The 20988-nt window shown below is 46.9% G+C and overlaps 1 protein-coding gene and 1 non-coding gene across 3 annotated transcripts in view; one reads left to right on the top strand and one right to left on the bottom strand.

Moving 5' to 3' along the window:
- The window catches only part of CLIC5 (chloride intracellular channel 5), a 163452-nt gene that overhangs the window by 47847 nt on the left and 94617 nt on the right, over positions 1-20988 (top strand). The window contains exon 1 of one of the 2 annotated variants that reach the window (XM_043907644.1): positions 4926-5339. The exons of the other annotated variant lie outside the window; for it this stretch is intronic. Coding sequence (XP_043763579.1) covers positions 5277-5339 — 63 coding nt within the window. The 5' untranslated portion in view covers positions 4926-5276. Of the gene's footprint in view, positions 1-4925; positions 5340-20988 lie in introns of those variants that run through there. 2 annotated transcript variants of the gene reach the window in all.
- LOC122697901 lies at positions 1283-1389 on the bottom strand. The gene has a single exon (XR_006342230.1). It is a non-coding gene; the product is annotated as a U6 spliceosomal RNA (small nuclear RNA).

The raw sequence follows: 20988 nt of genomic DNA, 5'->3' as shown, positions 1-20988 counted from the left end.
GCTTAATTTTCAAACATTTAGGGGCAGAGCAGCAGCAGCAGCAGCATATATCTTCAGTATTGGTCTAATTGATTATTTTATGGCCAGAGAATATATGTGGTAAGATTTCATCCTTTTAAAAAGATTAAGGTTTGTTTTGTAACCCAGAATATGGTCTGTTAGGGTGACTGTCCCATGTGTATTTGCAAATGGCATGTATTCTGTTGTGTGGGAATGTTTATTAGGTCAAATTGTTTGATAGTGTTATTTTTATGTCTTCTATACTCTTGTTGACTTTTTGTCTTCTTCTGCTATCAGTTTCTAACAGAGGAGGGTTTTAGTCTCCAAATGCAATTACACATTTGTCTTTTTCCTCTTTCAGTTTTATCACTTTTGCTTTATGGATCTTGAAGCTCTGTTATTAGGTACATACACACTGAGGGTTGTTATAGCTTTTGATGACTTGACTCTGTTTTCATTATGTAACATTCCTCTTTATCCATGATGAGTTCCTTTTTCTGGAGTCTATCTTGTTTGGTGTTAATACAGTGACTTTCTTTTGATTAGCAGTTGCATGGTATTTTTCCCCATCTGCTTACATTTGAAGTGAGATTCTGTAACAGCACATAGTTGGATCTTGGTTGGTTTGTTTTTAATCCAATCCAAAAATCTCCAGCTTTTTAGAAGTATTTATTTATGTGGCTGTGTTGTCAGGTCTTAGCTGCAGCACGTGGGGTCTTTCCTTGCAGCATACAGACTCTCTAGTTGTGGTGTGCGGGCCCCGGGGTCCATGTGAGGCCGTACATGGGCCCAGCGTGCGGCACACGGGATCCTCCCTGACCAGGGATCGAACCCATGTCCCCTGCATTGCAAGGCAGACTCCTAAACTCTGGACCACCAGGGAAATCCCTGATCTCCAACTTTTAGTTGCGTTTAGACCATTTAAATTTAAGTATTGAAATGGTTAGATTCAGGTGTGCCATTGTATGATGAGTTTTCTGTTTGCTTTCTTTTTCTCTCCTTTTAGATTATTTGAGTATTTCTTGCCATTACACTTTAACTTACATTTTTTTTTTTAAACCATATCCTTTTGTGTAAGTTTTATAGCTGTTGTTTAGGAGTGGTTACCATATGCATACCTGACTTTTCTTAATCTGCTTAGAGTTCATAGTTTGCCACTTCAAATGAAGTATAGAGATATTACAGCTATATAAATTCCTTTGCCTTCACGTTTATGTCATATCATTGAATCTGGATATATTGAAAACCCAGTCAAATATAATTTTTTATTTTAACAATCATACAAAAATATGAGTGTTAAACAGATGTGCATGTAATCCTTTCATTGGGGCCATTCTCATCTTCACTGTGTCATTCCAGTTTAAGCATACATGCTGCTAAAGTAAGCATTGAATATGTTTTTGAAGTGCTTGCCTAATAAGGATTTATCCAAAACTTGCAACAAGTTTGTGAAACTATGATTACTAGAAGTTCAGTCTATATGATCAGGGAAGTGCTTTTCTCTGAAGAAAGTTAGAATTGCCTAACCAATTATACTTTGATGTAAAAGGGTAGTCATTTTATTAAAAAAAAAAAAAAGAAGTGTTTTTATTGTGAAATGAAGCAGAATGTGAAATTAAAAACTAGAAATATGCCAGAAGTAGTTTATAACCAGACAGAATTAACAAATGTTGTTAAATGAAAGTTTATAATATCAAAACTATCAGTTATCTACAGGGATGTCCAAGTGAGAGGTATCTAGAAATTAAAAGGGAATGGTTTCATTTTTCAGTAGGTGGTAGATATTTGGAGAAGGTGAAATAATAGCTAAATCTCAGACTTCCTTGTGGTCCAGTGGATGAGAATTCGCCTGCCAACGCAGGGGGACACAAGTTCAATCCTTGGCCCGAGAAGGTCCCACATGTCTTGGGGCAACTAAGCCTGTGGGCCACAACTTCTGAACCCGCGTGCTGCAACTACTGAAGCTCATGCGCCTGGAGCCTGTGCTCTGCGATGAGAAGTCACCACAATGAGAAGGCCATGCAGCACAAGGAAGAGTAACTCCCGCTCTCCGCAACTAGAGAAAGCCCGTGTGCAGCAACAAAGAGCCAGTGCAGCCGAAAATAAAATAAATAAATATATATATATATATATATATATATTTTTTTTTTTTTTTAAAAAAAAGCTGACTCTGCTAGGTTTGGGATTAGGGGAAAATAGAGGTCATAACACATATTGTTAAGCTCATAGCCAAGAAAATATCCACATGTGTAAAGCATCTTCATTCAGAAAAAAAAAAAAATGCCCTCAAAGGCACTTTAGCATAAAATTTCATTTACCTCTGTCAATTACTATTGCAAATATTGTCCACAGTCCAGAATAGGAAAGTGATGAGTCTGTGTGGCATGCAGTGAAGGTAGCAGTCTCCCTCTGTAACCTTGTCTTTCCCAGAGTATGCAGTCACTGGCTGGGAATGTACAGCTGTGAAGGTGACAGCTAAAGGCTTTGGTGAAGTAAGCCTGAAACCGAGGAGGAGAGCAATTAAGCCTCACCTTGATTAGGCTGCAGGGTACCATGAGGGCTGCAAGTTGGGCTTGGTGACTGTATTCTTCAGTGAGCAGGAGATATTTGCACTTGGAGTTTATGGGGAAACAACCTGTCATAAGTGGTGGTCAGGACACCTTGCCATCTTCTTTACCAATCAGATACCTGTCATTCAGGAAGTTGCAGTTGTAGTTTCTTCTGCTCTGTGAGATCTTTCTTTCTGGTCACTCCAACGGTGATGAATAATCTCTTGACAAGCTGACTTACATAGCCCTTTCATCTACCCAATTCATGAGGCAGTCTGAGTTTTTCTTTACATGGGCATATGCTCCTGAAATAGATTTTAATCTCCATTAAGACCAGTGCAGTGCCTTTGTTTACCAAAGGGCCTTACCCAGTTTGGGAGTTTGAGAGAGGCGATTGGAGTAGTTGAGAGCATAGGCTTAGTCTGGGTTCAAATTCTGATTCCACCATTTCCTAGCTGAATGACTAGAGGCAAATTGCTTAAATATTAATAAATATGCCTCAGTTTCCCCACTTGTAAAATTGGGACAATAACACTGTCTATAAAGATGAAATAAATTAAGACATGTAGAGTGTTTAGCATTTTTTTACCTGGTACCTAGTAAGTACTGCTACTTATTTTTATTAAGTGATTAATTTTTTTCTTAGAAAGTCATGGAACAAATATGTATTTGTAAGTCCAGCAGGACAGAGCACAGACAGGATCAGCTAGAGAAGGCAAAGAACACAAACAGAAGTTGACTAGATTCCAGATACAAAAGACTGAGCACCTGATTTTAAAAAGAAATGGAGGATGGAAATGTAAATTGGTACAGCCACATTGGAAAACCCGCTGGCAGTGCTTACTCGAGAACATTCTAGCACTCTAGAAACAAGCAATCCCATTCCTGAGTATACAGCCAACAAAAAGTGTCCACGTATTGTGAAGGGATGTTTGATAGAATGGTCATAGCAGCCCCATGGGAGTCATTAACCGAAAACTATGCAAATATCCATCAGAGGGCAAATGGATAAATAACTTGTGGCAACAAAAAAGGGTGGTTTCCAACTACACACTGCAGAATGGATAAATCTCACCAATGTAGTGGTGAACACAAAAGAAGCCAGACACCAAGGAGTATATACTGTGCTTTTTGTAAGATTCCAGGCAAAACTAACCTGTGCTGTTATTACAAGTCGGGATAATAAGTTAACTCCAGGTGGGTGACAGCCGTGAAAGCGGGGAGAGCTAGAGAGGAGAGACCAGGATGAGCTTCTGTGCAAGCAGCTAACATTTTACCTCTTTCTCTGGTGCTGGTTTCATGGATGAGTTCAGATTGTGAAAATACATTGAACTTACGTCCACTTAAGATATGAATATTTTTCCATATGCATATTCAGTTCAGTTCAGTCGCTCAGTCTTGTTGGACTCTGCGACCCCATGGACTGCAGCACGCCAGGCTTCCCTGTCCATCACCAACTCCTGGAGCTTACTCAAACTCATGTCATCAAGTTGGTGATGCCATCCAACCCTCTCATCCTCTGTCGTCCCCTTCTCCTCCTGCCTTCAATCTTTCCCAGCATCAGGGTCTTTTCCAGTGAGTCAGTTCTTTGCATAGGGTGGGCAAAGTATATGGATTGTATAGTCCTTGGAATTCTCCAGGCCAGAATACTGGAGTGGGTAGTCTTTCCCGGCTCCAGGGATCTTCCCAACCCGGGGATCGAACCCAGGTCTCCCGCATCGCAGGAGGATTCTTGACCAGCTGAGCCACAAGGGAAGCCCATGTGCGTATCCTATGTCATTAAAAAAAAAAGAAGAAAAATAAAATAAAAATAGAAAACAAAGAAAAAAAAAGAGGAGAAAGCCAAAGAAAAAAACAAAATGAAAGAAGGAGAAAGAAAAACAGCCCAGAGGCTAAAGGACACGTATCCTGACCTGGCAGGCTCACCTCTCTACCTTACACAGCTCCCTGCCCTTCCCTGCCGCCTCCTCCCCCAGTCCCACTCTAACCTATCCCGCACGAGGATGTGCAAATGCACAGTTTTCGGGGTCCTTCCGTTCTCTTCCCGGCTCCCCGTAGCTCCTCACCACTCTGAGCATCCCTAAGGCAGGAAAGGGGCTTTCCTGGTGGAAAGGGCTGGTAGGAGAGTTAACTTACAGGAGCTGATGCTTCGTTAAATGAAACGTGAGGCTTAAAGCCATCTCTTTTTCTCTCTCATCCTCCCCCGCCTCCTCTCACACTTCCTCCCCCTTTATCTTTCCCAGAACATCCTCCTATCCCAGCGGTGGTGTCGCGGCGCGCCCCGCGGGGCCTGGGATGCGGGGCGGGGGCCGCTCTCGCCCGGAGCCCCTCCCGCCCGCCGGGTTGACCCCGCCCCGCGGCGCCGGCTATTTTGGGCGCGGGCGGCGGCCGCAGGATCGCCGCCCGCGCGGATCCTGTGACACCTCCCAACGCGCGGCACTTGTTGCTCCCGGGAACCTGCAACCCATCCCCGAGCCCACCTTTTCCGCCTCGTCCTCTGCCCCCTCCTGGCTTCTCTCCTTTCCTGGCGATCGCCCGGGACACCGATCCCTCAGGCACCGCTGTCACCGGCTGGGGAAATAGATTAAAGAAACTAGATAAATAAACGCCCTCCGGAGGCCGCCCCCGCCGCCCGGCAGCAGCAGCAGCGGCGGCAGGAGCGCTGGCCCGGGCGCCGCAGAGGTGGCGCCTCCCCGGCCCGGGACGCTGGCCCCGGGCGCCGACGGCATGACGGACACGGCGACGGCTAACGGGGACGACCGGGACCCCGAGATCGAGCTCTTCGTGAAGGTAGGTCGGCGTCCCAGCGCCGCCGCACCTGCTGCGCCTCCAGCCCGGCTCGCGGCTCACGTGCCCCGGCGCCGAGCGCTCTGCGACGCCCGACCTTCCCCAGGGAGCGCAGCCTCGCCCTGGCGGTCCCCGGGGTGGCGTTTCTGCAAACCCGAGCCTCGCTTCGGGGCTCCTGGGCGGGATGGAGTCAGGTGCATTCTGGCAGGTGGCTGTCTTCTCCGAGAGTTTGTCAAACCTGCCGCAGGACCGGCGATCACCCTGCCTAGGCGCGATTTTGGTTTGTCCTGAAGGGCATCTTCGGGTGCAGGATGAGGGCAGAAACCTGGCTGGACCCATGAAGCTTTCTTCTAAAAAGGCGGGGAGGTGAGGGGAAGGAAGAGGGAGAAAAGAAAGCATTACTAATAATATGATCTTTGGCAAAGTAGAAATAACATTTCTTAAAACCTCCTTTTTCTCTTTTACTCTGTTAAAAGAAAAGCAGAAGGGAACAAAGATTGTTCTTGTGCTGTGATCTGCAAGCCGGAAAGCAAACACTCCACTCGCCCACATTATTATTCGTGTCATAATCGTGTTTCCGCGGGGTTGTATCAGGAAATGCAAAGGGTGACCTGAGGCAGTCTGGGAGGTGGGGGCACGGGGCTGGGGGAATTCATTAAGTCCCCTCGCTCCCTGCGTCGAAACAGTCCAACGTCAACAGCTGCTTACACTTCTTTGCAACCTGGAGGAGGAAGGATGGAGGCTGATGCGCCGTTTCCCGGTTCTCCAGTGTAATAAGAAACATTTGATAGGTCCTCCAGAAGCCGAGAAACCTGAGCGCAGAAGAGTTGTCTCCAGGGCGGTGCGGAGTCGCCAGGACTTGGGGGAGGGGCAGCCGCCGGCAGGCTGCCTGAGCGCTGAGAACTTTCACAAAAAACCCCAAACATCTTAGAATGCAGGTTCCCTAGAAATATACAGGTAACTGAGAAGGGAAGAGAACTTGGTGCCTGTCGGGAGCCTCCTGGCTGAATTTAAGACATGTCTATCTCTCTTTATACATGGGGAAATGTATGGAAATAGACATGCCTTTTAAATTTGTTTTGGTTAAAGGATCCTTATCTATAAACTAAATAAACAAATAGATTTCGCAGGAAGTGTAAGATCTATATGACCCTGATAGCAACCTTTTGGTCTTCGGTAATTTTTATTTATCTTATTAAAAAATAATAAACCAGTTGTGACTTATCTTACACTTGAAAAGTACTCTCAGTTGGCCCAGCCTACCACAAAGTTTTGTTAAATATTTCGGCTGGGCTTTACATTTTGGGGGTTATTTTGCAAAATTATGTATAGACATTGCATTTGTTTTTTAGTGAGACAACTTTCCTGGACCTATTTCTCTTCCCCCAAATGTGACTTCTGTCTCCGTCACCCTCATTTGGTTTCTGTGACCCCTCTGGGAAGGATTTTCAGGCTCTCTGGCAGATCCAGGTAATGAAAGAGGTCATGTCCTCCCAGGCTGGGCAGTGTTGGACCCAGAGCTGGCCAGGGCTGCCCTGACCCCCAGCGTCCAGGCCTGCAGTTTAGGGAGCGAATACGGAGAGCTTTCACAGAGCAAGGACTCTTGCTGTTCTTCTTGAAGAAAGCTATTCTAGGACTTTCTCAGATTCCCTGGGAGCAGGTCGTTTCACAGTGTCAAGTTCCTGAAAGCTATTTGAAACACAAATTGACTCTTTTAGAACCAAAAGAGCCCTTTGCCCTGCTCCTGAGTGAGAAGTCCATTCTACCCGCACCTTCTGAGTTTCATGTTGGCAACTTGGAAGTTTTCTCCATTTGTATAAAAAGCTCACTTAGCAGCCCCCAGTGCCCACAGGAATTCTAAAGTACCTGTGTTGTCATTTTTTGTTTTTTTCCCTAAAGGAAAGCAATCCATGAGAGCCAGGCAGGCCTTCTTGGTCAGCACAGAAACCAAGTTGATGGGGAGCAAACGATCAGATAGGAAAGCTCTTTTGATTCCCCCACCCCCCTTTCTGAGCTTCTGGTTAGTAGTGATCATTTACAAGGGCAAGTAAAGGCTGAAAATAATTGTGAAATAAAGACACTGCCCAGGCAGCCAGCCGTATCCTGATTTATAGAATCAGGTATTTCCATGATTTACCATGTCTCGTAGCTGTAGGATTCCCATCAGAAGAAAGGCCTTGTGGAAGGTCTCAGGTATCCGAGGTGATTTCTGCAGGCCCAGCAAGGTTGGTTTCTAGGAAGCCTTCCAGGCAGTCTCTCCTCACCCAGTAAGTGTTGTGATGTGGTCATCTTCAACACTCCCTTGAAGGGACCCCCCCCCCCAAAACCTGGCCTGTCCCCTGGGAAAAGTAAAAGCAAAAGTTAGTCACTCACTTGTGTCCGACTCTTTGTGACCCCATGGACTGTAGCCCACCAGGCTCCTCTGTCCATGGAATTCTCCAGGCAGGAATTTTGGAGTGGGTTGCCATTTCCTTCTCTAGGGGATCTTCCTAACCCAGGGGTCAAACCCAGGTCACCCGCATTGTGGGCAGACTCTTTACCGACGGAGCCAACAGGAAAACCTTCTGTGTGTCACTCAAAACCTTCATTACCGTGAGAGTTTCAAGGACTTACGATAGATTCTATGTCACATCGATTGGTGATCATTATCTGTCACCACTGCTGCTGCTTATTAATAATACTAAACGGTGGCATTTTAGGACTTAGGAAGCACATTCAAATACCTTATCTCATTGGATCCCCAGCTTCCTTGATCCATGAGCCTTGATTCACACATAAAAAGTGGTGAAAGCAAATGACATGTGGCTCCCAGGGACCTCTTGAGACATGTTGCTGAGAGAGCACTTTGCCAGCCGCAGTTTGCTCTCCCTGTAACAACCTCGGAAACTAAGGATGGTGGTTCATCTCGTTTTATGGTTGAAAAATTCAGGTGCTCAGAGAGCATCCGTGAAATGTTCAGACGTAGATAGCAGTAAATAACATTCAGATCCAGCCCTCAGCTAGCAGTTTAGACTCTAAATTTTTTATTCGTTCTCAAATACCCATATGTCAGGCCTTGTACCTTCTTTTGCCAAGTCAGCCTTTCACGTGTTTCTAAGATGACACTTACTGGCAACTTACAAATCCATTCTAATGTGCTAGTCACTCTGTTGTGTCCAACTCTTTGTGACCCCGTGGACTGTAGCCCTCCAGGAATTTTGTAGATCTCTGTCCATGGGATTTTCCAGGCAAGAATACTGGAGTGGGTTGCCATTTCCATCTCCAGTCCATTCTAATATGGTTATGCAATGCTATCAAGGCTCCCGCCCGTCCCTGATCTGTACTCCAAGTCTTTCCCTTCCAGGGAACATTTTAATGGGGACATTTTTTTAAGATTTATTTATTTAATTAAAAATTTTTTTTTTGTTTGTTTGTTTAGCTTTGGTGTTTCGCTGTTGCTGCATGAGGGCTTTCTCTAGCTTTGGGAGAGGGGGCCACTCTTCATCACCATGTAAGAGCTTATCATTGCAGTGGCTTCTCTTATTGCAGAGCACAGGCTCAGTAGTTACAGTGTGGACCTAGTTGCTCTGAGGCATGTGAGCACATGGGATGCTCCTGGACCAGGGATTGAACCGGTGTCCGCTGTACTGCAAGGCGGAGTCCCAGTCACTGAACCGACCACCAGAGAAGCCATCTCATGGGGCTTAAACATCATGGGGATGTTTAAGAGATCATTGACCCACCGTTTTTAGTTTCTTCATCTATAATAAGAAAGGTTTGAGTCAGTCAGCTCTCATTCTCATTTCCCAACAAATGCGAATGGGGCAGAGGGGACAGACAACTGGGTTCAAATCTTGTCTCTGCCTCTTCTTGGCCAAGTCTCTGAACAAGTTCCATAACTTCTGTGAATCTCAGCATTCCCCCCTCTTCAAACAAGAGGGTGATTATAAATAAAGTGCCCTTATCTTTTATTGTCCAAACTCCTGAGGGAGAAAGGAGGTACTTCCAATAGTCAGGCTGGGACAGCAGGTGTCACCTGGGGTTGATGAGAACGTGTGGTCACCCTGGATATGAAAATACTGTCACCACAGACTGGCTGCGAGGATGCCACGGGAACAAATAGAGGAAAACGTTGTGTAAGCTGAAAATTGCTGAGAACACATTGACTTCGATAAGCATATGAGTCCCGTGGCAGATAGAACCTTTCTTGATCTGCAGGTCCCTGATTTGCCTTAGGGAACAATGGCCTGGCTGCTTCCTCACTCGCAGGGCTATTTTGAGAATAAATGAGATCATACACAGCTGGGACTTTGATCACAAAGGGAGGACAACAGGTTAGAGTTGATAGAGGCAGTGAGCGTGGTTTATTGAAAGAAAAAAGAACAAGGAAATAAAAGCAAAACAGAAAGTGATTTGGGAAGACAAACACAGGATGTGCTGTGTAGTTAGATCAAGGCATTCCTCCTCCCGTAGCGACACCTCCACCTTCAGTCCCCGTCCTAGACCCCAGAGGTAGAAAGTCACCAAAGCCACCCAGTTTGAAACAGACGTCTCTTGAGTTTCAACAGAAAACTAGTGGTTCTCAAATTTGGCTACATAATCAAATAATTTGGGGGAGATTTTTAAAACTTCATGGACGGAGGAGCCTGGTAGGCTGCAGTCCTTGGGGTTGCGAAGAGTTGGACATGACTGAGCGACTTCACTTTCACTTTTCACTTTTATGCATTGGAGAAGGAAATGGCAACCCACTCCAGTCTTCTTGCCTGGAGAATCCCAGGGATGGGGTCGCACAGAGTCGGACACGACTGAAGTGACTTAGCAGTAGCAGCAGTTTAAAACTTCTGATGCCAGGCTGCTCCCTGGTCAGTTACATCACAATTTCTGTAGGTGGGACCCAGAAGCAGTGTTTTTACCCCCACCCCTAGGCAACTCGGGTGGAGCTCTCGTGGAGAGTCCTGATCAGAGGCAGGTCTCTCAGCAGGCAGCTTTGCCATTACTGAGCTCGTTGGCTTTGCTAGCGGATGAATGTCTAGAACGTCTAACAGCCTCGGGTCATCGTGATCATTCTCATCAGGAGTGCTGTTGATAGAAAGCTCACAGCCAACAGTGCTGCAGTGAACAGATGCTGACGGACCATAAAGCCCTTATCTGCAGGACTCCAGAACAGTCTGTGTGTGGGGTCGGTCTAGTAAATAATGATCAATTCAGCCCCTGGGGGAAACAGAACGGAGGCCTGCTGATGTCTGATGGAAATGACTAGTCATTTCATTTATGGAGGGATCCAGAAGGCTCTGACAGTGGTGCAGAGCACAAGTCATGTCATGGCCACCCGTGGCGTGGTCATCTGACTTCCAGAACAGACCGGATCAAATTTTGTTGTGTTACCTCTCAGACCCCAGCTGCCCACTGGCTGCCTGGTCACCTGGCCAGTCATGGGTTTATCAGGTTTTGAAGTTCCTTTTGTCACATTATGCCACTGTTTTCTCCTGGTTTTGCTCTTTGGTCAGTAATGCAATACACAAATCCATCTGCCCTGCTATGTCAGCTGCGCATCCTTACCTGGTAACACATCCCTGGGAATACCGATGTCAAAGGTTGACGCATACAAGTCTCAGGTACCCTGGCAGGTGGTGACTGTGAGGACTGGAGGTCTGAAGATGTAAAAGCCCATGGCCAGTGGTGTCAGCCCCCGCCTCCCTGATCACCTGAGCTGTCTCTCTAGAGTGGTCGGTAGCTTTCTCCACCCAGGGTAAAGAGCCCATCAATTCAGATAAGTCAAAAGCTTTTAATTCTTGACTTCTTTTGAAATTCAGATGCAGAGCCCATGTAGTGGTGATGGAAGATGCAGTAGAAGAATGCAGTTTTCGGTGCCCCTGAAGGTCACCTGCTATGTGAGCTAGGACAGGCTGCTTGACATCTCTGGGCCACAGTCGTCTTGCCTGTGCAATGCTGATCATGGCAATACCTGTTTCCTGGGGTTGCTGTGAGCACTGAACAAGCTGTGTAGAATCTGGGGTCTAAGTAAAGCCTCCTCTGCAGGCCTAGGATAGCCCCAAAAGCCAAGCCCTCGCACTTTCCTTCCTTAATGTGTCCCAGAAGTCACTGGTGCAGAGACGGAGTGACGGTGGCCGGAGCGCAGTGGTCTCTGTATCTGATCACCTCTGACGGGGCTGTTGCTCCAAGAGCCGGAGGCCCCCACCAACCACTGTCTGGAGGAATGTAACCCCAGGAGAGTGTAGATCGCTGACCAATGGTCAGATTCTTCCAGCTCAAGGGGTATTGATTCCTCTGGTAGTTGCTCCCACACAGCTCCAGGGGCTGGACTGCTGCTGCTGCTAAGTCGCTCCAGTCGTGTCCGACTCTGTGCGACCCCATAGATGGCAGCCCACCAGGCTCCCCTGTCCCTGGGATTCTCCAGGCAAGAGTACTGGAGTGGGGTGTCATTGCCTTCTCCGGGGCTGGACTAAGATGCATCAAATCACCGAGGGTGCTACACTGGCCCCTCCCTTTTCAGCTCCATGGGAGTGTTACTTCTGGGGTTTCATCCCCTTCTTGTCACTGGGTTCCAGGTAGAGCTTCCTGGGCTCATCCACAGGTGCTACAATTTTGACCTCTCAGCAGGAAAGAAGCTTCTGGAGTTCCAGGTCCTTTAGTTCCAAGAGGACCCCTGAAACCTCTATGCCATGTTCCCATTTGCTTGCAACCTTCAAGCTCTGCCTAGCCATGGCTACTGTCCTAGAAAACACTACACACGTATACATATTACCTATCTAGACTATAGGGAAAATGTAATAGACTCTCAATATCTGGTACCTTTAAGAACTGTTACGCAGGAGACACCCCCAGGTGTCTTTTTCATGAAGATGCAAAGTGGTTAATCATGGGTTTCCTGAAGGTGAGTCTCCACCCCAGGCATCTTAGATCTGACCCTGCTGGCATTCTGAGGGGTCAGCTCCAACAACCGGGGAAGTGTCTGCCAGCTCCCTGAGTGACAACCTACTTTGGAAACTCATATATTTATTCAAGGAATGTCTTAGATCTGAGATGTGAAATACTTAAGGGTAAATAAGATAGATAATCTGCTGTCAGAACTAAAATGAAAACTCTTTCTGGTAAAAAGCAATGGAGTTATTAACCTCTGGAAAGAGGTCCCCTCTGGTTCTGTTAGCACGGAGAGGTTCTTTGAGTTCTATTTATTGCAGTGCTCATGGTGAACAATGGCTAGGCCACTGGCGCTCAACCTTTGGGGCATAAAAAAGTCACTGCAAAGCTTCTTCATACAGGTTTGCCCAGCCCTGTCCCTGGGGATTCAGATTCAGGAGGTTGGGCTGAATCCCAGACATCTCCCCTCAGTGATCCTCAGATTCATCAAAGATTGAGAACAGCTGGCCCAGATTGTAGGTAAATAGGGTTAAACCTACTCAGGGGAGGATCCAAAGGGCAAGAGAAAGTTGACTCCCCACTGGAAGTATGCATTTCTTGGGATGGAGGCAGTTGAGGCAACTATGCTTATTCGAGTGAGTCACCCAGGGTTGACCCTAAATAAACCAGAAAAGGGAGGAAAGGAATGCTTTTGACCTCTCTTTTAAACTAGCTTCTCTTCCTGTGTAATTTTTTTTTTTATGATGTAGGAGTGACAAGTCATTTAAAAAGCTGGGTGTGAAGGAAATATTAGTAAGATAAAGAATGTGGGGAGTTAAGAGATTGGGAACAATCCATCAATCAGTTAACCAATTAACAAACATGTTTGTGGAACCACCTACTCTGTGCTAGGCCCTGTGGCAGCTGAAAGCTGGGAGGGGACATCAGAGATGATGGCATCTTAGCAGCCCATGAACTAGAAGCTGAGGAGTAAAAATGCTAACATCATGCCACATGCGTGGTAGGCAATGAAATGAGGGATGCATGTGGCTCAAATGAGGTCTCCTGGTCTAGTCTTGGGGAGGTAGGACCTGAGTTAAACTTTTTAAAAAATATGCATACATATATACATTTATTTATTTATTTGGCTGTGTCGGGTCTTAGTTATGGCATGCAGGACCTTCATTGAGGCACACGGACTCTCTAGTTGTGGCTTGAGGGCTCAGTTGTTTTACAACATGTGGGATCTTAGTTCCCCAACCAGGGATCAAACCCCCATCCCCTGCATTGCAAGGTGGATTCTTAACCCCTGGACCACCAGGGAAGTCCCTGAGTTGTGCTCTGAAGAGTAATGAGGAGTCACTAAGTGCCTGGGAGTGGGGTATACAAGGTGGGCTGAAGAGAGAGATAGGGAAGGGCACAGTGGGAAATAACATAGAAAGAAACACAATGGTGAGAAAGGGCTTTGAATGGCAGCTAAGTGATTTCTGAGCCCTTGTGAGTAATGTGGAATAACCAGAGGGTTCTATCCAGAACAGGAGCTCGATTTGGCCCCCGCTTCGTTAGAATGGTTCCTATACTGCTTTGCACAATGTGGTGGGAAGACTAATGAGTTCAAAGTTAGAATACCTGGAGTCTAGGTCCTGCTGAGCTATGTGTGACTTTCTTTAAGGCCAGACTTCGTCTTCTGTAAGATGGGCTCAACGATCATAAAATCACAGAATTTTTGACTGGGAAAAACCTCTGTGGAGTCATCTGGTCTGACGCCCTCTTATCAGATAAATTCAGAGTCTAACATTTTGGGTTACGTGCTTTATGGGCTTAAGGAAAAGACGTGAGAAGACACAGGAGCTGCTGCTCTTCTTGCCTTTGCTCTTATGACTGTGTTCAAAGTGGTTATGAATAAGGAGAGCCTTGAGCGCTGGGAGGAGGCTTCTCCAGTGTTCCTTGCGGGGAGGCCATCATGAGCCTAAGCCAGGGCTAAAAGGAGGAGCGTGCTGGGGAAGCATGATGTCGCTACAGGATGAGTCCAGGCCTTGGAAGAAGCCTGTGCAAACACAGGAGGGAGGCCCAAGCTTTGGATTCATGGTCACTTCACCTCTGGAGAGGCTGGTTTCCATGTCTGGAATGGTGGATGCTAGTGGTGGGCTTCACCATTATTGTCTAAATTGTAAGTGGATTGAGTGCAGATGAATGAATTGAGCTTCACGGTTCCTTTGAACTCAGAAACCTGATGGACCTAGGGTAGAAATAGAGCCATGAGGAATGGAGCTGTTGATAATGAGAGCAATCTTCAGGTTTTAGAACTGTTCTGTTTCGGATGACAGCGGGCTGGAGTTGAGGGCACATGGCCATTGGAGTGCTGGAAAACCAGAGCTAAGAATGAGAAAAAGGCCAGGCCAGGGTTGTGGACTTGAACTTGTGCTTCCTCCTTACCTGTTGAAGGAATGGGTTCCCTGAAAGTGGGAGCTTGGAGAAGTGGGTAAAGGCTGTACCTTAGAAAATGCCCATGTGAGAGGGAAAAACGAGGCACAGGAGCATTTAGCAAAGGTGATGACGAAGCAGAACGGAAATAAACGTGACGTCCCAGACGGAGGAAACCACATCAATGATGGCTGTAGAGGCAAGAAAGGGTTAGGACGTGTCTAGAAGAATTCAGCGTTCTGCTGGGCTGTGACAAAGCCTGTGAAGAGATGCGGGGAGGGTGGACAGTTTGAATCGGATCATGGGGCAAACTGAGTGATTTGGGTTTTGATTTAAAATGCAAAAGATTGCATGTGTTAGCCTCCTGCTTGTGGGACAACTGAATTTTAAAAGAGGAAGTACTTAATTATCTGTAGGTGGCATGGCTGGCCCCAGAGAGGTATTCTGACCTAGGAGTTCATCTCCCTGCACCTTGGGTGTGTAGCAGTTGGTACTGGTTACCCTATACCCCATACCAACCTCCATGGAGCTCAAGGTGATGTCTTCCACTTCTATTTATCATTATTCTGCAGTAAGCAGGTAAGAATCAAGTATAAGACTAGAGATAACCCAGAAGATGTAGGAGGAAGGGTGTGTAGTGAATGGACTCCAACTGGGAATCCATTAGCTAGAACACAGAGGAAGTGAAAACCATGTCCCAGTTACTATTGCTTAAAAACTCAGTTTGGGAGGTTGGCATGGCAACTGATAAAGACTTCTTGACTCAGCCAAAGCTCCCCTCCCCTCCCTGCCCACCTCTGCTTCCTAAAGCTGATGGGAAGCAGAGGCCCAGGAAACACAGCAGGTGGGTGGTTGGGGGGAGGGACAACCTCACCTGCCTTTTATTCATTTTCACTTTTGAGTTCTTGGCATTTTATAGTCATATCATAAAATCTAGCATCCACTGTGTCTTTGTTTTTTTGCCTTGGAAACCAAAGGAGCCTTATGTCTATGGTCCTTTATCACAAATGCCTCAGATTTTTCCTGTGGAGATAAAGGGTTCTGGGCAGGGCTGGACCACAGGACTTTGGGGAGAGAGAGATGCCACGTGGGGAAGGTCATGTGACCTCTTCTCCCAGGAGTACTGTAAGAGTGTAGCAGAGATAGATCTGTCTGATGGGATTTCTATAAGGATCAAATGAAATCAGAACATGAACTCCTTTCGTAAATTAGAGCTTTCATTGTTTAAGACATTGTATTACTGGTCAGCATGTACCCATCACCTTGTTCACAAAATAGCTCAGTGCAGAGTTTGGTGAATGACCTCCCCTCCTCTGGCTCCTTCTTCTCTGTGGTCCTGCCCTCCCCCAAGGCTGCCAACTCCTCTGCTGGACTTTGCACTGGATCAACACAGGGTAAAGGATGGAGCATCACAGGGAAGAGGGGAGGATCACATGGAGAGTTTGCACGTTCCCTGCCTAGAAGTGGCCGAATCACTTCCACCCACTTTCCATAGGCTGGAGCATGTGTGTTATCCACTCTGTTTTCAGGAAAAGGTGAAGTAGGTTTGACAAACCACAAGCCCATCTCTACCATAGAAATTATTTATTTCCTTGTTTCCTACTGCTACATCATCTCATCAGCCCCTAAGATGGCATTCTGTCAGCAGCCCTTTTTTTCCTCCTGCCCACCATGGTTGATTGTTGTTGTTTTTTAGTCTCTAAGTCATGTCTGACTCTTTTGCAACCCCATGGACTGTAGCCTGCCAGGCTCCTCTGTCCATGGGATTTCCCAGGCAAGAATACTGTCATAGGTTGCCATTTCCTTCTCCAGAGGATCTTCCTGACCCAGGGATTGAACCTGTGTCCTCTGCAATGGCAGGTGGATTCTTTACCACTGAGCCACGTGGTAAGCCCACCATGTTTGACACCCTGAGCTTACTCTTCCTGGAATAGTCTCTCTGTCATATCCACTCCTCTTCCGGCTATACCAAGTTCACCTGCTTCCACCTGATGATATTCCAACCAAGCCTTCGTTCCCTATCCTGGCTTGATTTCCTAGACTCTCCTAAAATGGCTCCTTTTGTGTCCATACAGTTTCAGAAGCATTTTTGAGTCTCTCATCTGATATCTCAGAGATGTAGATGATGCCACTCTAATGGCAGAAAGGTGAAGAGGAACTAAATACCCTCTTGATGAGGGTGAAAGAGGAGAGTGGAAAAGCTGACTTACAACTCAGCATTCAAAAAACTAAGGTCATGACATCCAGTCTCATCACTTCATGGCAGATAGATGGGGGAAAAGTGGAAACAGTGGCAGATTTTCTTTTCGTGGGCTCCAAAATCACTGCGGCTGGTGACTGCAGCCATGAAATTAAGACACTTGCTCCTTGGAAGAAAAGCTATTGGAAGAAAAGCTATGACAAACCCAGAGTTCATGTTAAAAAGCAGAGACATCACTTTGCTGACAAAGGTCCATATAGTCAAAGCTATGATTTTTCCAGTAGTCGTGTACGGATGTGAGAGTTGGACCATAAGGAAAGCTGAGTGCCAAAGAATTGATGCTTTCGAACTGAGGTGCTGGAGAAGACTTTTGAGAGTCCTTTGGACAGTAAGGAGATCAGACCAGTCAATCCTAAAGGAAATCAACCCTGAATATTCACTGGAAGGACTGATGCTGAAACTGAAGCTCCAATACTTTGGCCATCTGATGTGAAGAGCCGACTCATTGGAAAAGACCCTGATGCTGTCAAAGATTGAGGGCAGGAGGAGAATGGGGTGACAAAGGATGAGATAGTTGGATAGTGTCACTGACTCAATGGACATGAGTTTGAGTAAACTCTGGGAGATAGTGAAGGACAGAGAGGCCTGGCATGCTGCAGTCCATGGGGTCGCAAAGAGTCGGAATGACTGAGAGCCTGAATAAGAACAATGCATGATTTTATCCTCATGCAGTCCCTTGGAGAAAGGAAGAGATTTAATCCCCATGAGAGACAAGGTGACTTTCTGGGGCCTGTACTCCACATTCTTCTGCAGGAGCCGAGGGAGAAACCTGGAGGTCCTGACCCCAGGCTGGAGTGATCTCGACCAGAACAGGGTGTCCCACCCTTGTATGATCACATAGTCCACTTGGGACACTTTCTAAATTCCAGCACACACTTATGAATCAGGGTCTTCAAGGGAGGAAAGTGAGAGTGAAGTGAAAGTGAAGTCGCTCAGTCGTGTCCGACTCTTTGTGACCCCGTGGACTGTAGCCTACCAGGCTCCTCTGTCCATGGGATTTTCCAGGCAAGAATACTGGAGTGGGTTGCCATTTCCTTCTCCAGGGGATCTTCTTGACCTAGGGATTGAACCCGGGTGTCCTGCATTGCAGGCAGACGCTTTAACCTCTGAGCCACCAGGGAAGCCCCCACCTATTCCAATGGATAGTCCATTATGGGAGCACTGCCCATGACCTAACAAGGGCCTCTATGGACACCCTGGATCCAGGAATGTGAAGGATTGGGATAGGCACTGGAGAGAAATCTGAGGGTCAAGTGAGTCTACCAGCTATTCCTTGGTCACCTCAATGTACATTATGTTCCAGTCATCTTAAATATTGACCCTTGACTTTAGAACCTGCTCCATGGCCTATGGAATTAAAAGCAGTCATGGGTTTGTGGTTTTTGGGGTTTCTTTTTGGTACAGCTTTTCATCCCCATGCCCGGAATATAATGCATTTGAAGTGGAAAATGTCAGGAATTGATGGGGGGCCAGATGTCAGGAGGGGAAAGTGGGAGAAACAGAGGGGAGCTGACCTGATTTATGAAGTAGAGAAATCAACCCTCATTCCCCAGTCCTCTTTGGTCCCATGGTTGTCTCTGCATTTTCAAAAGTCAGAGAATACGTTTGGAAACTGAATAATGATAGCCATGGCTGTGTGCTGTTCTGATTGTGTAGTGACAGCGTTGGTCGCTGAGTTGTGTTTGACTCTTTGGACCCCATGGACTGTAGCCCACCAGGCTCCTATGTCCATGGAATTCTCTAGGCAAGAATATTCAAGTGGGCTACCATTTCCTTCTCCTAGGGATCTTCTCGACCCAAGCATCGAACCTGGGCCTCCCACATTACAGGTAGATTCTTTACTGTCTGAGCCAGCAGGGAAGCCCATGCTGTTCTGAAGCCCTTGCTTATTTAGCTCCTTGAATTCCATGGGGAAGGGACACTATTATTACTATTATTACTCCCAAGTTAGAGATCAGGAAAGTCAAGCTCAGAGAGACTGATCCCCTGTCCAAGGCCTCAGAGCTAGGACCCATCCCGAAGCAATGGAACTTTTGCTCCCTGCTGCCTCATCGCACCCAGACCCTCGCAGCTGTGTGAAGAGAAAGTGCTTGTGCTGAGTCAAGAGATATTTTTTTAATGGCAACTGGAGTAGGATCCCCATGAGTTTGCCTTCCCTTAACTCTCCGTAGGTCACAATGAATAGTCCAAAGCCAAGTCAGATCTCTACATTAGAAACTGGGCAATGGTCACACAGGGAAGTCAGAGCTGCCTAGAGACCCACCTGTTCTCAAATCTTCTTCCTGTTTCTGCTGTCAGTCAACTCCTACCTTTTGATGTCGATCAGTTCCCACCTTTCCACTGACCTCTTTGCTTTCAGGTCTGTCCCCAGAGGTCCAATTTAAAATGTGTTACCCTGCATGGGCTATGTCTGGACACTGTAGCCCTTGCTGCCACATTGGTTCTCACTGCTTTATCAGATCAGGAGACAGGAGGAAGAGGATCAGAAGGAGGGGCAGAGGGAGATGAGGAGAGCAGCATGTGCATCGAGCTTGTTGTCCATCAGGCCGGGAGTAGAGGTAGTACCTGCTGTGTGATGTGTGTGGGTGGCTACCCAAGGCAGATCCTGTCCCCTTGCCAACAGATGGCCATTGGCCAAAGCGCCTCAGGATTCTAGGGTAAGCTTTGAAACTCATATCTGCAAGGAGGGACCCCTTATCTTGAAATAAACCTGTGTTTATTCCAGTTACTCTGCTCTTACTCCATTACAAAGAACTAGACTCCAACTTTATTGGAGAAGGAAATGGCAACCCACTCCAGTACTCTTGCCTGGAGAATCCCATGGACAGAGATGCCTAGCAGGCTACAGTCCATGGGGTCTCAAAGAGTCAGACACGACTTAGCAACTAAACCAGACTCATTTATAGAGCTACAGTAGAGTCCTCTAATGAAAATAATTACAGACAATTTGCCAGGGTACTCCAAACATGAACAATATTACATCAAAAGAAAGTTAACAGTGTTCTTCCTGGAATTCAGTGTGTTCCACTGAGTCCTCATGAGATTCCAGCAGCTTCTGAGGAGCCTGACGGTGCTTTTAATAAGAGGACACCGAGGCCCAGAGAGGTTAGGCTGTTATATTGCCACACAGCAGTCGGAAGTGAGGAGGAAGAAATGAGCTACTGGCTGTGGTTTACTCCAGGGGGGCCCAGCCTCACGGATGCTCAGCCCTTTCTGAGTCATTCTAAGACACATGATATAGTCAAAAGCAGCAAGATGGTGGGAAGCTATGATAATAAACTCAATTTTTTGAGCATCTCTTGTGCTCCAGACATTGTGCTCAGCACTCCATTTATTTCAGTATCCTTAATGCAGCGAAGCCATGGAGTAGGTACACTGTGACTGATTTGCCAATGGGAAACCTAGGGCTTGGAAATGTTATGGCTTAACTTGGGGTCCCATGGAAAGTGGTAGAGTTGGGGTTCAAACCCAGGTCTGACTGACTACAACAGCACATCTTGTATGTTAGTAATGAAAAGTAACAAAATTAAAGCCAAACACGCTCACAATGCACTTTTCCACGTGGCAGCTGTTGAGTGAGGTTGACCAGGCGCCTGGCCCCGAGTCTGGAAGAGAGTAAGATACACAAGGCAGACACCATCGGCACAGACAGAACTTGAAGCCTGGGATGGAGGGGCGGGCAGGGCAGCCACTGGACATGCAGGAGAACTGGGACCAAGGGCAGGTACTCGGCTATGGGAGCTGGAGGCAAAGGGGCTGGAAGGCACTGAGCTGTTTTATGGCACGAGCAGATAAGGGCTTGGGTTTAAGTTCCGGGGTGGGTAGTGAGGTGGAGAAGGGAGAAGAAGCCATCCACATCTCCTCCCAGCAGACCTGTTGCCAGGGCAGATTCTGAGGAGCTGGTGATGAAAGGCCCCCTGTTTTCCACCCCATCGGGACCCCAGGAGCTTCTTCTGACCAGGAGAACAAGGACACGCTGGAGAGAGCCAAGGCCTATCCCTCTGGCCCTGCTCCCGCTTTAGGTCACTGTGAAGGGCACTTGGAGCTTATCTAGGCCTGATGCTCTTCAGAAAACATTTTTTGACTTGTGTGCCAAGAACTACATTATCAAGGGTGAGGCACCTTTCA

Source organism: Cervus elaphus, chromosome 7 (assembly GCF_910594005.1).
Source record: "Cervus elaphus chromosome 7, mCerEla1.1, whole genome shotgun sequence".
Taxonomy (NCBI): Eukaryota; Metazoa; Chordata; class Mammalia; order Artiodactyla; family Cervidae; genus Cervus; species Cervus elaphus.
This window is presented reverse-complemented; position numbering and strand designations above follow the sequence as displayed.